Source organism: Battus philenor, unplaced genomic scaffold (genome assembly GCF_028537555.1).
Source record: "Battus philenor isolate CCGP_79_NKW_IND1 unplaced genomic scaffold, ilBatPhil1.0.hap1 SCAF_12, whole genome shotgun sequence".
Taxonomy (NCBI): Eukaryota; Metazoa; Arthropoda; class Insecta; order Lepidoptera; family Papilionidae; genus Battus; species Battus philenor.
This window is the reverse complement of record NW_027181674.1, coordinates 5,940,609-5,961,746: the sequence shown is the minus strand read 5'-3', so window position 1 is coordinate 5,961,746 and position 21,138 is coordinate 5,940,609. Positions and strand designations below refer to the sequence as shown.

The 21,138-nt window shown below is 34.4% G+C and overlaps 2 protein-coding genes across 2 annotated transcripts in view; both read left to right on the top strand.

The window, feature by feature from the left end:
- Window positions 1-13,129, top strand: part of heca (headcase) — a 75,932-nt gene extending 62,803 nt beyond the window's left edge. Inside the window, exons 3-5 of the mRNA XM_068776894.1 lie at window positions 9,001-9,189; window positions 11,851-12,039; window positions 12,863-13,129. Coding sequence (XP_068632995.1) covers window positions 9,001-9,189; window positions 11,851-12,039; window positions 12,863-13,033 — 549 coding nt within the window. The 3' untranslated portion in view covers window positions 13,034-13,129. The remainder of the gene's footprint in view (window positions 1-9,000; window positions 9,190-11,850; window positions 12,040-12,862) is intronic.
- A 12-nt stretch (window positions 13,130-13,141) lies between these two features.
- Window positions 13,142-19,739, top strand: LOC137933104 (uncharacterized). The gene has a single exon (XM_068776895.1). The coding sequence runs from the start codon at window positions 13,145-13,147 to the stop codon at window positions 13,424-13,426; it is 282 nt and encodes a 93-aa protein (XP_068632996.1). The 5' UTR covers window positions 13,142-13,144; the 3' UTR covers window positions 13,427-19,739.
- Window positions 19,740-21,138: the final 1,399 nt, after the last annotated feature.

The window sequence follows — 21,138 nt, the reverse complement described above, 5'->3', positions numbered from 1 at the left end:
GCACTTAAAAACTTGAAATAAATACATTTTTTATTTAAATGTGGACCGGATGTTATGTATGTAGAAAGAAACTTTTAATTACCTCGATTTTAAATTTAAAAAGATAACTCTAGTGATAACGTACTCTATATAAGTATCTTAATTATTACGTTTATCATTCCATCTCCATATTTTGCTTTTTAAGTTTAATATCAATATAAATATTGCGCAACATAAAGGCTGATCGGCTATATATGTAAAGGCTTTAAAATTGCCAAATTACAGCACATTTGCATTTCAGCAAAGAGCTTTAAAGCTACATACACCTATTTCCAATTTTCCGAGTATAATCTGATCACTACAAATTACGTTGCATAAATTTATTTTTTCTATTGAAATGCGACAGGCAATTAACTTTTGCCAGTAGTCTATAGGATCAAATAGTGAAGAATAAATAATGTTAATATGTAGTTATCAGAATTTTGAAAACGCATTTTTCATTATATTATCATTACGCTTTTTATTTTTTTTGTAACCATAGATTTTGGGTAGGTTTTACAGAACATTAATTGACGGCAAATAAGCAATATTTTTACCTCTAAGCTATTTCCTATAACCAATCATTCTGTATATGTATATAGCATATTTCAAACCAATAGTGTTTATAAAAAAAGTGATATATCAGACGATATAAATCAAATTACATGATCTATAATAGTCTGTGAGTAAAACGTGGTGTAAATGTATAAAAATATTTTCAACAACAAGTTCGTGCATGCATGTATTTATCTTCCGCGACTGTCGATTTTGTTGCAATGTATACCATTTTACGTTCCACTAAAACCTGAACGATTAAAGCATAATGGAACTTATTATTAACGGTGGAAATATCGCATGTTTTCGAATAGTCGGCGTCGTGTTGACTCAGCTGGGCGGTGCACGTGGCTGGACACGATATTCGAAGCACAGACGATGCTTTACAACCAGAACGTTCGTAATACGGAGATACGTTTTGAGTTATTAATGCGTTATTTGTTTACTTTCCTTCTTGTATAATTTTCTTCAAGTTTCTCTCGTAATGTAAACACGATTATTATTTATTTACTTCTTTATTTATATAGTACTATAATTATATTGTATATTTATAGTAGTACTAAATCTAAAATACGTTTAAACACGATGTGTGGTCATGTAAAAAAATCCCGTTCAAGGTATGGATCATCTTGTGGTGATGACAGAAGTGTGTCCTGCGCCGCATCCAGTAAGTACACGCGACCTTGACTATGTCGTCAGTCCATCTAGAGGAGGGCCAACCCACGCCATTCTACCGGCTCGTAGCGTTAGTTTATTAGCACGCGGATTTTGGGATCCGCGAGCCCCGAGTCCGATGAAGTTGTAAAAGCCAAAACGGCTAACAGCGCGCATCAACATTCGAATATAGCCTAGACAGGCTCGTGGTCGCCAGTCAAGAAATTTTCCCCCAAAAGGCCGTTGGTTGCACGAGCGATGTGCCCTGCACACTGCCACCTTAGACGAGCAATTCTTCGACTTATGTCCTCATTTCTGTTTTGACACAAATTTGAATATAATCATTAGTAAATATATTAATATGTACCAAGGAACATTTATACACAAAACACGACTAACTAGGCTACAATTACTAAGAAAGATTGATTTTAGTTTGAATATTTCGTCGTTTTTTATCCTTGGTTTTCTTTTCAATACTCATCGCTATTTTTATTACAATATAATTACATTCTTAAATAAATAGTAAACAATTATTACTTTAGAATATTAAACACACACTTTTAGTCTTTATCGTTTGCAAACTTTCCTAGAAAAAGTCTTACTTGTTTGGCCTTCTATATTGGTTACTTATTCCATAGTCGGTCGTTTTATCTGTTTTTTTTTTTAATTCTTCCGCGGTCTTCTCGTATTTGCTCGAATCAGATGGATTTTCGTTTCAATAAACATAGCGTAGTTATTAATAAATTTTATAATTATGATACAGTAAGTTATCTCTTTTGTTAATTAGGATCTTATGATATTTTTATTGAGTGTATTTATCTATTTACAAAAACTAATATTTATGATTGAATCATATCAAACTGATAAATTAGCTTAAAATGTTTTTATGATATCAGTGTTTGAATTATAAAATATAGGTACGTACCGATAATTTTGTTCGATAACAGTATAGAAAAAAATTATATTATTTATTTTATTAATTAATTTATAAGACATATCAAGAATGTAAACACAAAGTTATACAAAACATTGCAAATTTTAAAACTGGTGCATATGTGCAATATCATGTACATTTAATTTTAGTAAAACAAAAATGTTATACTCATCTAAATTAAAAAAAAAAAAACAAGATAACAATAGAGGAAAAAACACTGCAATTAAGCAATAGTAATATACGTAATTACACAGTACAGAAGTTTATATATTCATGAAGTATACCGGTAAAAATAATGTGTTGCTTAACATGTACTATCTCGTGATTTAACACTTATAAAAAAAATCATAGATTATAAGTAATAAGGAGATGCACACATGACTCTCAAGTATGAACTGTATATAGTTTATTTGTAAGAGTCTGTTACATTCGAGTATCGCGCAAAACGAACAAGACAGTCGTATCGTGACAGAAGATTCACAATTGTTTATCTCAATGCGCTGGCACCTTATGCGCAAAAAGGCTTGTGTTTTAACAGCGCATTTCAAATTCTATATTTAGAATATATTCAAGGACTTGCAACTTTTTTTAAATCTAGTATATCGTTCGTGTCCTGTAACATGAATTCACTGTCTCGTGGGAACAAAACGGAAAACCGCTGTTACATTTTTATGTCATGTTACTTTTATTTCAGATTATTATCTATTTTATTTACTAAGTTCCAAAAAAATAATATTCTGATTTACTTTTTTGTTATTTTGATATAATAATAATGTTAATAAATCGTATATCGTATATCATATATATATAAATATAGCTGATACAGAATTATTTTCTTACAATCAATGTATCGTGTAGTTATAATTAATCAAAAAGAGTAACTGTAGATATTTGAATACAAATAATTAAGATATACAGGTTATTTTAGTTAATTATTTTGAAATGATACAAAAGCAATGACTTTCGTGACAATTATATTCGACCTTTGAAAGTACGGAATATATTTAAGTGCACTTCATCGGATAAACAAAGCGATAATAAGGTTATCAAAACAACAGTGCGTATTGTTTTATTTGTACTTTACTCGTTCCCGTTGATTCTATTTTAAGCTTCATATTTACATTTTAACGTATCAATACCATATAAAGCTATATGTTGTCCAGACGATGAGTACCGCGTTATTTGTAAACAGAATGGTGGACGTGCTCGTCGCACTGTAGGCATCCCTCGACCTACATCAACTGCGCCATTATTACTGGCCGTGAATCATTTTTGTTTATCGATTCGCTACTTTGTTATATAATCTGTATGCGGTATATTTTTAGGTATATGGCTTTAGTACTCGTGCCAAGTCATTACCGAAGACGTATAATGAATTTATGTGTTGTTAGGAATGGTACGAGTTTTTAAAGAATTGTACCTCTTTCTTGCCCCTTCGTAATTCGCGCTGTCATTTGTGGAGTAATTTCATAAAATTCATTGTAAGTAAATTTAATCGTGCCAAAAATGATTCCGCTAAGTTTTATACCGACAAGAGTTATAGCTTGAAATTATATTTTTTTAATATACGCCCAGTTTTGGATGGAGTTTTATAAAATCGGTTTTTGGCTAACCTCTTTTTTTTCTGGCAAATTTACATCGGTAATACATACATACTTCCATTATTTATTTCAATTAATTTAGAATCATTATGTTATGACAATTACAAATTTTATTACTCGTAAGAGAAAAATTTCTTACACAGAAATTGTTGGTTAACAATGCTCAACGCTTAGACTATTAAAACGTCTTTATAAAATAATGCAAGTGCATTCATATAACAAATATTGTACTTTGTTTAGCTTATCTGCAAAGCTCGTTTCTTATAAAAATACAGCAATAAACTGTAGCCGAGCATTATCTTGTGGCACTAATGACGCGTTAGCTGAACGCTTAGTAAGCAACATAACAATACGACAGACGATAAAACTAAGTCAGGATAAGTAATTTTCCATGTAACCACTATGAGACGTCGCGACTGCGACAAAATATATTTAAAACGTTAGTTCTTTCTGTTGTTTGTCCGCATTATTCACTCAGCGAGGTCCTAATGCAACTTGCAAGCGGGCAATCAATTCTTTTCAAAACTTTTTGATTGTTTGTCAGACCTTTTTATTAAAAATGTCCTTTAGTGTCTAAAAGTATAGACCTCTTAAAAATCAATATCTAACACGCGATCTATTCATTGATCTTACTTTATTTAACTCGGAAACACAGGCGAACATTTCTTATGTATTTGTTGTTTTTATTCTATTCGATACAAACTCAAACGGTATAAATTATAAATTATCATCATTATCATTTCAGCTGTAGGTTGTCTGCTGAAAATAGATCTCCCTTAAGGATTTATAGTAAAAAAATTGTGTATGGAAACGGCCATCATCTATCGTCTACCAATCTCTCGTTTCAATTTCCAAAAGGACTGATTGGAAGTTGACTGCCTCCGGCGTCTTCCGACGACTAACACGGTTGACTATTCACCTTGAAAGCGGATGTTCTTCGCTGCGCTTGCTAATCCGTGGTCTAAAACCAGGTTACTGCAGCCATCTGTTTTGCGCGACATGCCCTGCCCACTGTTACTTCAACTTACTAGGAAATGGGAAAAGTGTCCACTGTTAGGTTTAATCGTCTACGGATCTTGTTCCTGGTTTGATCTCGTCGAGATTATTATTAGTATAATAACAAACCTTTGAGCGTTACTATAGCAAGCTTCGTTGCAATCGATGATTTTTTTTTACAATTCGTGGCGTTTAATTAACCACAAATAATATGCTTTGTTTTATAGACCTCACGATTTACACCTATATTTGAAATAATAAGAATGATTGACATATAGTTTTTCGAGTTTAAAGGGATCAAACTAGTTATAAGTTAGACGCGAAGTGTTGCAAAGCTATATTTCGACTGTTACTATAATCTGTTTTGATCCGGTTGAAGTGGTGATTCCTCGCAGTACCGCTTTGTCATAATAAATGAAATTTATGTGGTGCTAATTTAAATGAAAATTTTATAGCACGATGTGAGCTGTTGAACGCGAAATTCGCTACGTCGCGTGTGGAATGTTCAAGACGTGACGCTAATTCACGCGAGGAAATATTTCGTGTGAAACAACGCGAATTTTTACGACACCCTATATCGCTGAAGATTTTAGAGGAATTTCGTCGGCAAATACGTTCGCGAACATTCCTCCCGGGCCTGCATTCCCAGCAGTTTTATGCTCAATTTTCATATCTTTATAACACTCCTTCACGCGGATATTAATAAATTGTCCGCTTCATAAATTCTCTGAACTCGCTCCCATGTAACGACGTTTACAAAGTTGCTATAGTAATAAATGCTCGAGATTTACATAAACCGCTGGATCCTTTGACAGTTCGAATACTGATGAGACTCGGGCGAGTTACAGCGGAGAGTAATGGTTCCGTAGATATCTGTAATTTTCAACACAAACTCGAAACCAATATCGTTCGGATGAAATTTAATATTGCATATTTTTAGCACGAATTTCTTTTCAGTTTTGTGTTTTTTTATTGTATGCGATTTTATTTGTTTAACATTGTGTTAAAGTAGAAAGCATCTGTTGACACAAAGAGCAGAGTATTAACGTAAAGCTCTCAGACAATGGCAAACACGAGGCGGAACGCATTGCGACTGGCGGCATAAATGTATCGAGCACCGCAAATACCATCTGCTCGCAGACTTATTGTTCGAAATGGCACCGCTGAAAAATTGCTATTCGTGCAACGTCGACGCTTGTCAGTCTTAACCCAACCACTCTATTATCTTTGGAGACAACGATGATTGTTGTTCCCAGCCAACCGTCGATAAATAGCCGCGATAGTTTGCGACGGAACATTTTAATTTTCAATTATATATTTCACGACTATTGGATGTAGGGGTATTGGGTGTCTTGTTGCCGCTAATTGGATTTGTGGGCAGGCTTCTCATTTTTACGCCGGCTTCCCGACTCTCTCCCGCTCAACGTTTCGCTTTTTCGTATTTAATTTTTATTTGAACTAACGCTACGGGTTCCGACGACGGAATATAATGGGAAAAGTTTCATTTGCCTAATTAAAAATAAGCCGCCCTTGGGAACAATCCGGATTTATTATCATTATCCAACCTTTGGGTTGGCGACGTTTTATATTAAAAGCTCGTTCTCAAACATTACAGTCGGTAGACAAATACGAGGAACAATGCAAAAGCGAACGTTGACAATGTAACACGAGTAACTTACAGTTGTTTGTTGGGGTAAACAAAAACTAAAGAGTTTAACCTCTGCTATGCGAGTAAGAAACTTGATCGTGGATTTTAATTATGAGAAAAAGGCAGTAGCCGCAGACAAGGGGACAGAGCCGAGGACAATTGTTTGCGTGTTGCAAATTTCCATGTCCGCATTCCATGCAGCAAAAGCGCACCATTTTTTGGGGAGGCACCTTCACCGTCTGTTCAATTATAGCGTCACCTTCAATTCGAAAAGTTTTAATGTGTATACATTCGTTTTGCGGCACGTCGAGTACAAACGAGCTTTGAAGCGCACTCCACTCCTCTCGTCTCTTCCGAAACGAGCTCTACACGCTTTTGTTATTTGAACAGCGAGACAAACGAATAGACTGACGTATAAATGATACTTGCCGCGGAACTTACGCAACATTCAATCCGGTTTTAATTTGTTTGCAAAGATTTAATTAAGGTTTATAAATTTGTACAGATCATTTGCGGCGCTGCCATTGAATTCGCGTTGAGGAGAAACATTTCAGCGTAGAGAGCATTAAGTTTACATGTTGCCAAGTTTCTCTGCACTATGTAAATGCTGCCGACGCAATTAGAATTAGGATTGATTGTCTGCGCCTTTTGAGAGTCCTGTATGTTCGTTATTTGATGAAGACAGGAACTTTCTACTTACTGTTAGATGTCCATAATAACTTGTTTTATACAATCATGTTTAGTAGTCGATAGTTGCTATTATGGAAGAATAGCATGACATAACATTTAATGGTTTAGTGATTTGTTTATTTCGTGTACAATAGTAAAGTCGCACGAGACTGCGCTTGCGTGCCGAGTTCGTCGGCCGCGACCTCCAGCCTCACTAAACTTTCGCGAGCGCGACGATTAATAATTCAATTGTCGCTCATTAGTCCTAAGGCGCCTGCTGGCGCGTCCTTTTAATGGCTTTAGCACATAATTCACTACATGAAACCATCAACTTCAACAATAATTCGTCAGGTTAGAGCAAGCGTCTGTTTAACGTTATCAATCATGAAGTAACCGCGGCAAGAGCTGTTGCTCGTCGGAATAAATCAATCAAACGTGTCTAGTACAGACGGTTCACGCGAGCAGTTATTTATCATTTGCAAAATTGACGACCGGAATGCGATGATCGCAATTTGCAAATGGAATAGAATTTAACAGTTGCACGAGAGTCGCAGTAAGTCGCATAAACTAAGAGCTCTTAACTGAAATAGACGATCTTCGCGTCGTAGTTGGGAAGCAGATATCACAGTGTTTGCTATGCCGGATGGTCCGCCCCCTCCCGCTCGTCTCTTGGCAAACTGCACTGTCCTATGCTGCAAATCATACTGAGTTTACTCAGGTCAACGCTCTCGCCGGCAACGTTTTATGTGTTCCTGGTGTCACGACGTCATTCTAATAATAGAATAATAGGAATGTTAGCATCAAACTCTCTGGTATGCGCGAGTTGTTGCTCGCTGAATATGCGCAACGCATTTCGCGCGTAAATGACATTTTGCCAAATGTGTTATTATAATTGAAATTCAGGTTATTTTTATACAAGTAGGCATTTACATGCACCTTTGAATCATCAATTATTTTAACATTATGAGTAGCAAGTTACCGCCGGCACGGTATGCTCATCTGCTAAGGAGAGCCGACCAGAAACTGAACAGTTGCTCTTTTCAAATGAAATTTAACAATGTTTGATGTATTCTTTATAACATCGACCATGTTAATGAGTCTATAAACAAGATTCCACAAACAAATATAAAATGTTATAAGTTGTAATAAAATTTATTTTATTATATCATTTTTTATTTTAGATTTAATATTAAAAAACGAAAGTTTGAAACTACAAAAGCTATGAAATCTAAGGGAATTTTATTATCTATGCGTATATGAGGTTAAGGCTCTAGGAGTTTATTTTTATTTCTTTTAATTGTAGCAATGTCTTTATTTCTTTATATGAGAATTGACATTTTCACATCATAAAGAATATTTTATTAAATATGCTTTGAGAAGCAACTGTTACAATACCAATTTCGTATTAATGTCATATAAATCATTGTTTGTTAGATGTAAACGTCTAATTGTGGGCAATAGCGGAATAAAAATTGTCATCGTGTTGTACATATTCAAATCGGTTGGCCGGTTGCTTTGGCAGTTCATAGTATGTTTAATTAAGCCCGCTGCAGTAACTCGTTAAACTTTCATTATTATTCGCTTTCGTAAATTGCTCGTACGTGAACGAATCGCGCTCACAATCGATCTCTGCGGCGCTCGCGAGCCTTTTGTTTGACTTCGACTCCGAATTCAGCGTAATTGCCTTTCAGCCTTTCATTATTCAACTTTATGCAGACATTTACTTGCGTTATTATGAAGGGAGAGTTTCTGCGGTGTGTCGTGGGTGTATGCATTAATCGCAATATGTAAATGTAGGGATATGAAATATTGTGACTGCGGGCACGGTTTTAACAACTGCGCGTGTATAAGGCCAATGATCAACTTAACTTTCCATGGAAGTTTCTAGAGATTACAGAATGTATATAGTAATTTCTTTGTTACAGATCGAGGACGAAGGCAACCATGGCAATGACGATACGCGACTATTCATCCTGTCAACCCTCGCTGGTCAGCACAAGCCGAGGGTTTCGTGCGCCTTGTGCAAAGAAACGTTGGACGTGTTCGACCGCTACCCTTTGGTGGACGGAACCTTCTTCCTCAGTCCCCGCCAACATACCAGCAGCGCTGTTGAGGTATAAACTTATTTTCTTTTATATCTCTACCCACTTAAGTTTTTAACGCTATTTAGTTTTCAAAAAGAACTAAATAATTCTTTATATAAATAAAAAAATTAATCGTGAGAGATGGCCGATTCGGCGATATTTTTATCCGTATGGGGGAAACGAGCGAAATTCTTATAGAAAGAAAAAATGGGAAAATCTTAAGGAAAATAGTTAAAACAACACTATGTTTTAACTATCAAACATTTAACAAAATTGAATACCAAAAAAGCGTTATTTATCTACGGTTTATTTATTAATTTTTGAGGTAATATCTTTTGTATTATAAATATCTAAAACAGTTACCTTACATTGATAAAAATAAACTTTATTTATTATATTTATAATATATAATTAAGAATAGTCATGATATCGGTTATTCATGGCGCAGACGATACCGATAAGGAAATATAAGTATTATTTGATACAATTAACAATTAAACACAATTAATTATGTTATAATGTTTAATAGTTATATTTTATTTGAGTTCAGTTTAAAAGTCAGCACAGTTTTATGCAATCGTTGTTTCGATATAATGACGTATAAATATTAAGTGGGTGATATACATATACTCGTATACGAAGCTTCCGTGCGATGATTTTTAAACACCAGAACACATTTTTGAAAAAAAATTCCAATGTATTTTTACGCGATGGAGCTTCAGTTAAACAAAAATTAAAAGTAATCGATTATTAAACATTAATAACCTAGTTATGTAACGGGTAAGATGTTTAAAAAACTAACTGTGATTGAAAATGGTGTTTTAAAGTAATCACTCTTGAAAAATGTTAACACATGTTCCGGGAATGATAGTTATAAATAAACCTTGAATCATTTGAGAAAAAAAATATTATAGAATAGAATGATGAGTTCATCTTCATCATCACCTCAGCCAAAAGAGGCTCACTGCAAAGCATAGGCTCCCCGCAAAGATCGCGGCAGTCTTATGCTGCTTACATCCAGCAACTTGATCTTTTCTATGATGAGCTTAATTAGCAATATTTCCGGAAGTAATTAAAATCATTATATTTAGTAAAGTAATTTAAAAAAGATTAAAAGGATGTTACAGGGATGAATGGCGATATTAAACGATTGCTGTGTAGAAAAATTTCCTTTACTTTATGATAGAACTCTGGTTAAATAAATATTCATTTTTATTTTGGTAATAAAAAAAAACGTGAGTAATAATTAAGAATGTTTTTTTTATTTGAACATGTACTTCGAGTATGAATAATTTAGGTAATAACCAGAGAAAGTTCAGGATTAAGCTTTGAGTTTAAAACTTTGATAAAGTAGATGTAACTTAATTTAATTACGTGTTATGTAGTGTTGTTTGGAAACAGCAATAAAACGTATCTTGTTTTAATTCCTCCCTTTTAAATTGCTACAAAGTTACCCCTCGTAAACTCAAATAAGATCCCGCAGTTTATTTAAGTCTATAGTATAACGTGGCCGTCTGGGCTCGCACGCTGAGGGAACTTCTCGTCTTGTTTATACAAGGAATTAGGAGACGAATGTGATACCTCTCGGATGCTTCTGTTTGTTTAATGTTAGAATTAGCATGCGATTGCCTAGCGAACGAGTATACTTCTATTAGTCGACGTATTTTTGCACTTTTTTCGTGATCCTAATTGGTGCTGATATTAATGAAGTTCAAAACTTCTACTTAGAGATCATTATCATTTCAGCCGTTGGACTAAGGCTTAAAGTAATGCTGAAAGACGACATTTTAAATGAACTAAAATCAAATTGACTTTCACTTTAATAATAAAACTTGATGCGATCACGGTTCCAACCGCAACAGGTCGCGTGGGCTTTTCACCTGAGAAGGACTACCAACAAACCTTTTCTGTGATCACCTTCACGATACTTATAGCAGTAATAGATCAATTCTTTACGTTCTTTATTTCTTTACGCTGTATAGGATTTTTTACAAACTTATTTTTAATAAACTTCTTAAATTTATTACGCGATAATTAGAGAAAATACACGGGAGTGTGTTTTAATGCCATAGTAACCCACAAAATAGTTACTAATTTTATGAAGCCTACAGTATCTAAGTATCTTAATTTCTAGTGTTAATCTTATGTACATCTATTTAACGTAGACATTACTTTTCCCTAGGAGAGTCACCACCTCTCATATATTGATAGCACGAACAGCTGTCTTTTGTAGCACAAATGATTTATCATTATCAGTTACATTACCCCACAAAAATAACTGACTAGTGATATAAGAATTAAGAAACGGGAATAAGGGCATAAATTAACAATTATAGTTCAAGTTTTATAATAGATTGCTTTTTGTATTTTCCTTTTTAATTATTCATACGTGCTATGAGAGAAATTATACATTTTGAACGGGCCAGTTTGTCACATTTTAAAGACACTACTACTATTTACGTTATCGAAAGAGCTTCGTAATTTTTTTACTATCTGTATTCCTTAAAGTTTAACGTCTTCGCCTTTATTTGTAAAAACTATAATTATTTCCCTTTTTTGCTCTATTTCTTGTGTATCATAGTGTTTACTTGTATTAATTGATACATAAATTACACAAGTCTCTTTTTAAATCTTTTCTCTTTATTAATGTTACGAGCTTCTTAATTGATTGGTGTTATTGTTTATATGCAGGTGAAGGTAGAAGGCCGGACGCAGTATCTGACGTGCGTGTGCATGGGATGCTTGGAGCGCTATGATCCTGAGCGTACAATTCGCTGCCGATTCTGCGGCCAGAAGTGGGATGGATCTTCCCTTGTTCTCGGCACCATGTACTCTTATGACATCTTTATGGCGACTCCCTGCTGCGCTGAAAGATTGAAGGTTAATCTTTTTGGTTATTTTATCTACACACACGATTTACACCACTTTTAAGTTACATGTTATGTAAAACTGGAACAGACTCAACATACAAACCGTCATAATACATTATTCAGTTTCGTTTTTCTTCATGTTTTAAGTATGTAGTGTATTTAGTGTTTATAATTTGTTATGTATCAATTTGTGAGCTGTGAAGGATCTCGTAATAAATAAATCGAATAAATGTTAAAAATAAGCAATTCCGCTTCTACAACCCGTTCGCGATAAGACAAAACTCCATTGATGGCCGATCTTAACTATTGCGTTTAAAAGTATGTCTTCACTTGGTCACTGTGAGATGGACTTCTTATTACGAACGATTTCATGGGAAATGAGGCATGCCTAGGCGTGAGAACAATTAATCACTGTTTTTTTTAGTTTATTGCACCTCTTATATTCAGTACAGCTATACTCCCAAAGAAGACCTAGGGACTGAAAAAAAATATTTTGAATATTATTTTCACTTTACTTAAATTTTGTTTCACCAGCCATAGAGCGTCCACTGTTGATCATAGGCCTGCGTCATAGATTTCCAATAGGACTGGTTGGAAGCGCCTTGCATCCAGCGTCTTCCGACGACTTTAACAAGCCGCTTGCCGGTCGAAGATTTCAATTTCAGAACCATATAGCCCCAGCGGCTGTTTGTTCTACACGATATGTGACCTGCCCATGGTCACTTTAACTTGGCATTCCTAAAATTTGGTACCCTTCGTTAAAACTTCGTGACCACTATGGGTCGCGACTCATGCAAAACTTTGGTGTACATGAATGTATTATTTGTGTCCAGTGCAACAACTGCTACAAGCCACTGCTGCACCCACAGCAACGGCTCAACTACTCGGACTACTCGCACCCGGTGACGTGCCCGCACTGCCGGACGCTGGACGCGCACTTCGTGAAGCCGCTCGGCTACTGCTTCACAAAACGGGCCTTCCCGCTGTTCCAGCAGTGGCCATAACAGACGGCGGTGCCGGGGGCTTCCCCCGGCACCTCCCCTGAAGCTTGGCTCGCGCCCACCCCTCCTCGTCGCGCCTCGCCACCCGCCTTACGCCCCGTAGTCAACACCAGCATGGCCTCGCGACCGGACCCCGAAGAATCCAAGTACCTCGCCCCCGCTCTCGCTAGTATCACGGAGTCCCTGTCGCTGCTCGGGCTGAGCCCAGAGACCCTCGCAATGAGCCTGGGCGAGTCGCTTGCCGAGCGCTACTTGGCTACTATTCGGCCCAAGCCGCCGGCTCCCCCGACCATTGCGCCAGCTAACTGCGGGGCCCCGCGCCGCCATGTCCCGGAGCCGCATCACATGCAGCTGTTCTCCAACGACTTCATGGAATATCTCAATCAGATCGCTTAAGGGTGTTGGAGGTGGTGTGAATGGACGTTCTTCTAGTAATAATTTTTGTTAAATTAAGTTGGTATTATTGAAAATAATTTTATGCATCGGTTTAGATCGTACTATTGATTTTATTTTAATTTTATTACTGCACTTTGTTGATTAAATAAGGTAGATGTTGATTTTAAACAGAAATTAGCGGTGTAGTGACGCCAGAAATTGCATTTTTGTGTCATTTATTTCGATTGAACCATATCGGGAATTTTTCCTTTTGAAGGAGATAAAGGGGAGTTTTTTTTCTTAAATTATTGATTACCTTCGTTTTCAGTGATACTGATACACCCTATCTGATAGGGGAGTTCGAGTGGCGTGTTGTTTAGTTCAATTTAGTTTATTAGTTATGTTTTATTTTAGCAAAATTTTTAACTTTTAACTTAAGTGTTATACAATATTTTCGTAGGTTTTTTACGATCCTTTATTTCCTCCCACCAAATGGCACTTGAACCAGGAGGCGACATCTACTTGTTGGAGATGCCATGTTAGGTTATTTTTCTTTAATATCACTTTTCATTTACGTAATATTGTAATTTTTCACTTAATTATGGTAAAGGATTTTAATTATAAGTCATTGCTGTGTCACCAATAATATGATTAGCTTGTCATTATATATTGTAAGGTTATGTATCGGAATATTGTTGTCTTTATTTTGCGTTTGTTCTTTTTTTATATTATTTTCTTCAGTGGTTAACGGAAAACATGCATGTGAGAAAATAATACTTTTCGGAATAGTGCCATATCATCAGTAAAAAAAAAAAACAAAATTTTAAATTAAAAATAAAGAAATGAAGTCCGCTAACCACTGAAGCCATGTTTAATCGCGGTAGAATATACTTTTATACTTTATTTCGTTAATGAAAATATTCGGCTTCGGCTGGTTTTTTTTTTTTTTTTTAGGTTAAGGGAGTTCTTATAATTAATCTGGATGTCTATTTATTTGTAAGCATAGCGCTTCACCATTTAATAAACATATATGTAAGTGATGTGCACATTTACTCAATAACTGTTTAACGTTAAATGAAGAATTAGATAAGATTTTTGATACATTTGATACTTACTACTTACTCGCAACGTGATTACAAGTGATAAACTTCTAGTTTAGTGCGTGTTTAGGGATTAGTGATCAAAGTGGTGCGGATAGGTAAGCGTTCTAGAACGTTCTCGAACGAGTTGATGGCGTGACCAGCGTCGCGTGTTAGGCAATAATAAAAAAGAAGACTTAACAATTTTTTAGACGAAATTTTTCGCAATGTCCTAATTAACGTATCAAAACTGCCATTTACTATTTTTTTTAAAACTAATAAAGGCTGCGGTCTAAACCTGGCACGGGTTTGTCTGTCGTAAGACCGTTTTGCTCTCGACTGAATCTAAAATTTTTTGTGACACAAGATGGGTGTAGTTGAAATTTATTTGGGATGTAAGGGGGGTTGAGGCCTTGTCATTACCATTTAACACCTCGCATCCATACATTTGCGTGTCATATTGAGACTTGTTTAACCCACTCCTCTCCTTTACATTATTACACCCAGATCTTACGTCATCATCGACACGTCATTCATTACGCTATCATCCGCATCACTGCACTTCATAAACCATCATTTTTGTCATTCGGCACTGTTTGAGTGGGCTTCGAACTGGCTTTGTTGGTTAAACTTAAAAAAAAAGCATATGAAATATATTTAATTCACGAACGAATTTTAAATCTACAAAAGAAAATAAATTTGTGTATTTATGAATAGAAATATGTTGTATAGAATGGCCTTTGTAGAAAAGTCATAATACAATATTTAATCCCAACCACCAAAGCCAGTTCGTCTAGTATGGTTGTAGTAACCCCTTTAAGTATTTTTAATAATCCTTCGCTTCGAAGTTACTCTTAAGATTGAAGATATTATATCTAAAACAACATATATCATAGCACGATATAACATTATTGTAAATACGCAGTTTACATGCAGATGCTGACCTTAAAAATATTTAATGAGATATATTATTGCATATTTCTAGATTAGCCATAAATCGATAGTACATAATTTCAACAATATCAAAGATCCCTAATTATTTTAAACTAACTTCAGCGAGTTGTAATGACACTTCATATGTTAATCAATTTTAATTTTATCGAAGTTTGCTCGTTCGAATATAGAATTATATTTAAAAAAAAAGTTTAATCTATGTACATTTGTAATTGAATGTATGTAATCAATAAAGTATTTGAAAAAAATTAAACGAGCTGTTGTTGGTATATTTAGAAAAATATTAAAAAAAAAAGAACCAGATCATCTGATGGTGGCCATGTACAAATAAGAAAGTGAAGTGACATTACAATTCGTTTATTTAGCGAAAGCGATACAAATTATAGAGACGTAATTGTTTAATAGTCAAATACAAAGCCATCTATGTAGACGTTAAGATGTGTTTACATCGGCGCTTTGTAAATATCAGATTAACTACCCTACCCTCTATCTGGTACAAATTCGAATAACATTATATTTCGTAATCTAAAATAGCTTAGAAAACAATATATATCGGTCCCTTGTGTGGTATTTTTTTCTTTTTTGATATTTTATAATCGTTTCCATTTAATGAATCTTTGTCATTACCTCCCTAGATACTAAAATAGAAAATTATAGTGGTACAAGAATGCTCCTTTATTCTCTAAAGTACCTTCTCTTATCTTTAAATTTATCGTGTAATTGTAAGTTAAGCGCCTTCGTTGCAGAGTACGTTATACTAACCGGATTCAACTTAATGTTTTACGAACACCTGTTCTAGAATATGCTTGACAAACCGTTATTATTTACGGAAATAGAGTTTTTACTGATTTCTTATTACAGTTTTTTTTTTAAATGTTTCCATTGTGCTCTTTTCAAGTTATTTGCAATAGAGATGGTATATCTTTTCATTATTTCACGGTTTGTCAAGATTACTTTCTTTAATTTTGTTACTTATTCCAATAGTCTTCAACATTGAACAATGGTTTACATAGATTTTATTCTCTTTTAGATGCTATCGCGTCACTCCATAGTTCATTTAACCCCCAAAGTGATACGAAATGTGTTTGATTATTCATATTTTAGCCACTCGGTTAATTGTTCAGTTTTTATAAATGTAATTACACGAACGTTGCCAACTTCTTAGTTTATTTGCACATATTTGTTGAATTTTGTAATTAATGACAATTTATTTAGACGCCGACATTCGAATTACTTCATGTTAAATTTAATGTGGTGTTATTTAGTGAAATGCTTAAAAGTACAAAGAAACAATTTGTTACTTTTGCAAATTTTATAATGTAAAACAAATACTTATAAAATTAACACTGATCTAGATAATCTTTACAAAATAGTTGCTGTAAATCCTAAACATAATCCTCGATTGTTTCTCCTAACAAGTAACTAAGTTGTATTGCTTTAAAATGAATTTTGTCTTTCGTTGGTAAGTTTAGAAGTGAAAATTGTTAATTATTATAAAAATAATCTATATCTCGTATTTACTTTTAGTATATTTACTTTGTCTCGTACTTTTTATTACTATTACTAGTGTATTAAAACATCGATCTAAGGAAATGCCAGTCACGGCAGTTTCTTGCGGTCGGGTCTAGGCTATCTGGATCTTTTTTCCACTTAAGTCCTCTATTATTAACGTTAGGGTTTTTTTGATAATAACATTGGTGTGAATGGGATGTGTGCATGTGATCATAATTATAATCATCGCATTACTTTCATTGTATTACTTATTGCCTAATCGTAGTCTCGCGTAGAGCGAGTATTTTTTATAGTATCGTGTACATTCTGGTCATAGGCGCGGAGCATTGCGTCGCGTATAGGTACGTTCAATTAACATAAATCTTCCTTTTTATGTCTACATTAATTCGCAGTGTTGTCAGCCTACAACTCTTCAACATGAAATGTTAAACAGTAGGTCTAGCGTCTTCTTATAAAGTTCTGTTATTCATTAACGATACGCCGCATCAAACCTCCCTCTTCAACATTTCAGCGATATGTGATATAACTGCTGTCCGCATTTTGTAATAACATATATGTGATAGAACCCAGTGGAGGTCTAAGTGTTGAACAGAACATTATGAGTAGATATGTGCAGCATGGTTGTGTGCGTTTTATTAAAGCAACGTTGCTGGCGTTGCCAGGCAAAGCCCGCGTAGTTGACAATCGTGACATTCAAGCTCCGAGTGACACCCGGCGTCCATATTTGAAGCTCAAAAAATTCAAAAAACGCATTGGCTGATTCTAGTATACGGCTGTTGTTGGTTAGTGAAAGATGCAAATCAAAACGTGTTAATTATATTTTGATACTCGATGTTTTCTACACTTATTGTAGTAAGTACGTATTATTAACCTTTTGTATTAAACACGTGTAGTTTAGGGCTTAATGTAGCGCTCGGTCGCATTATTACGTAACCAATTGGTACGAACTGGATGCTGACGCTTTCAGGTTTCAGTTTCCCATCGAAGGCTGAAATTGCACTTTCAAGTTGTCTCATCAACAAATTCGAAAGTTGTTAAAGGTACAGTTGCCAATGAGACGCTAAATTCGCCTCCAAGCCGCTGCGAAATTTGACCGCGCGATAAAATTTGATTAAAAAACAAAGCTTTTTATAAGTCTTGAATAAAATAACACGAAGAGTTTTTGTATGTACGGTTTATATTGGTGATAATCTTACGAATTGGTTAAAGATAATAATTAAGTTATTGCGTGGCAATTAGATTAACGTTTACTACGTAATGCGCGGGGTGCATCAGGGTATGAGTGTCATCATAATTTGTAATAACGTTAAAGAGGAAAAAAAAGAAACTTTTGTACTTTCGTAAAGGTAACAAGTAATTTAGTGATAACTTTTTCTATTAATATATTTATGTATTAATTCGTAAACATCAATTAATGTACGTTTTTTACTGGAATCGTAGGTGTAGTATTTTTATAAGACATTTGAGACTCGATCTCACACGTGTATCACAGCGATAATAGTTATTGTGTAAAAACCGCACGTGTTTACAATGTCAAGAAGTAATTGTAGCGGATCGAGCTGAATTTGATTTCAGAGTTTTGCAAGTTTTATTAGCATAATTTCTTCTTGATATTGGACACACAATAGCGAGGTCAATGTATAACTAGGTTAAGAACTTAACGCCTATTGTGAGTTGCTATTTGATAATGCTTTGTAAAAGTTATTTTAATCTTCGCTGTAATCTCTTACCTAATTAAACATTTTCTAAATCTGTAATACTTAACGCCATCTTTCGGGCAAGTATAAAATGTTCCCCGTCGACAAATAAATAATGCAGATTTTCAAATAATTCTCCATGCTTCAATTTTTGCCGAGTTAAATTTATTTCGAATTTTGTAAGCATACTTTACCTAGATCTTATGTTGTATTGCAAAGTATGTTTGGATGAATGAATATAACTTTTTTAGTGTTATTGAAGATTCCCTTTTTTCTTATGTAGGTACATTTAATTATCTACACACGTAATATTAAGTGTGGTTTAAATTAAGTGGTTTATTATGATGATTATGATCTCTTCTCGTTTACTTACAATTTTTCTGAAATATGGTTCGGAGCTAAAGAAACGAAGGAACGACGCGAAGTTGCTCAGTAAGGAAACGCCAATCGGATAAATTAAAATAAGTTTTAAGTGCTTCAACTAATTTTAAGTCGTTTGAAATATTCACTATATTATAACTTATTATACCATTGAAAAAAATTAATGTTATTTTTAAATTCATTGATACGTCTCTACGTATATTTTTGTACGTTCGCAGTCGATGCGTAAGGAATTGGCACAAAGAGGATATAGTTGTTAAGGACGATAAGAATATAATGGTATATAAAGATGTATTTAATCGAAAGGGAGTTCCGTTTGATATTGATATTGAAAAGCTATAATGCATAACGATAGTGAGCGATGTATTGTCTATTTTGTAATGTTGGTAAAGCGTGACTACATATAAGGTTGTTTCGGAAAATTGTAATAAAACTAAGGAGAAAAAAAAAACATGTTATATTTTATACGGACTCTGATATTGCGCCCGTCCGAGCGACGGGCTTCGTGTTACTTTACGAACGTAGCTTGTAAGTTTACTCTAAAAGAGTTTTCGCAGGTAGTAGTTTTATTAGGCTTAGTGTTTTTTATACCGGCTTGATGTTGTGACATTTATAATTAATGTAATACGGATACAAGGCAGGACTACCGAACAAGCGGCCAACACTGATCAATAGCAGAATGTGTAGTGGGTACGCGGCGGGGGAACATTTCGTTGTTTTTGTTTAGGGACGAGGGGCGGGCAGCATTTCTGCGATTGTGATCTTAACCAAAGTGTTGCTGTTCGCAAGCATATCATTTTGATGGAACTACGCTAGATACGTTTTTCGGTACAAAACATAGCGAAGTTTTTTAATTCTATTCGATTAATAATATATTGTTAGACAATTCTGTATTGTCAGTTTTGTAGTGGACGTCTCACACGGCGATACCCTCCGAGATCGCTCCCAGCCGTTTCTAGTCGACCCCATCGGCTCAAGATGTTATCGGGCGATTGTCGCCGCATCGATCGGACATGCCGATAACTCGCTCCATTACAACCCTGGCGATAAACCTGAATTACTTCAGTTATTTAGCAGAATTATATTATCGTCTAGTATTTCCGATTATGTTACGTTTTATATTGCTTATATTATATATTATGAATACAATGTTTATTAAGTATTTAATATTCATTTGATGAGGACCTAGTCGATTCTCTATAATATCACATTTCCCAAAGTACAAATTCCTTGTTGTTTAGTCCAATTTTGTTTTGAATGTTATTGACTGGAAATTATTTTAGAGAGCAGTCGCGTCGCGGTCTCCGCGGAGACTGGGTTGTGCAAATATTCGACTTCCTATTATTAAATCATTTGTAATTCTAGTTTGCTCCAAAAACAATTATGTGGCATATTATAAACTTTTGGAACAAATAAGAACTAATTTTACTACTTGTCGATATTTAAAATGTAATAAATATGTGTAAAAACGATGTTCTAATTGACGTAAGACATTACACTTGTATGTGTGATGTCTATTACCAACCACGGGCGTTTTTTATTGTAGATGGCCAAGATACAAACAGTTTAATCTAAAATCGTTTACCGTGTGCTCACACAGCACGCTGGTGCGTCGCGTTTTATGTTTAGCAGCTTTTACCTTAAGTATCAATTAAGGATTATTTTTATATTAATTTATCTTTATCTAGTTTATGCACAATGAATAACCCAATACTTAGTTACATTTACCTTTCATTAATTCTTATTGCATTCAACTTACATTATTTATTCTTAAGCTTTTTGTTTGATTTGTGTCTTGTGCGCAGCAAAATGTTTTATTTTTATTTTTTATGTTTTACTTACCAGTTTTAGTTATGTACGTATACGCCTACTACACATTATCTAATTGGAAAGCTAATTAGCGTTGAAATATATTTCAAATGACACTATACCTACGATAAATACAATGAAACCTTTATAAAAATATAAATAAAGACTTAAAAAAAATTAATGAGTTTTTTATTTGATACACCCAATTCCTTATAGCTATATTGAATAAATTTTGGACAATACAAATCTTATACTTTGCTTTATACATAGTGATTGTTAAAGTAGTTAAAGGTGTGAAAGG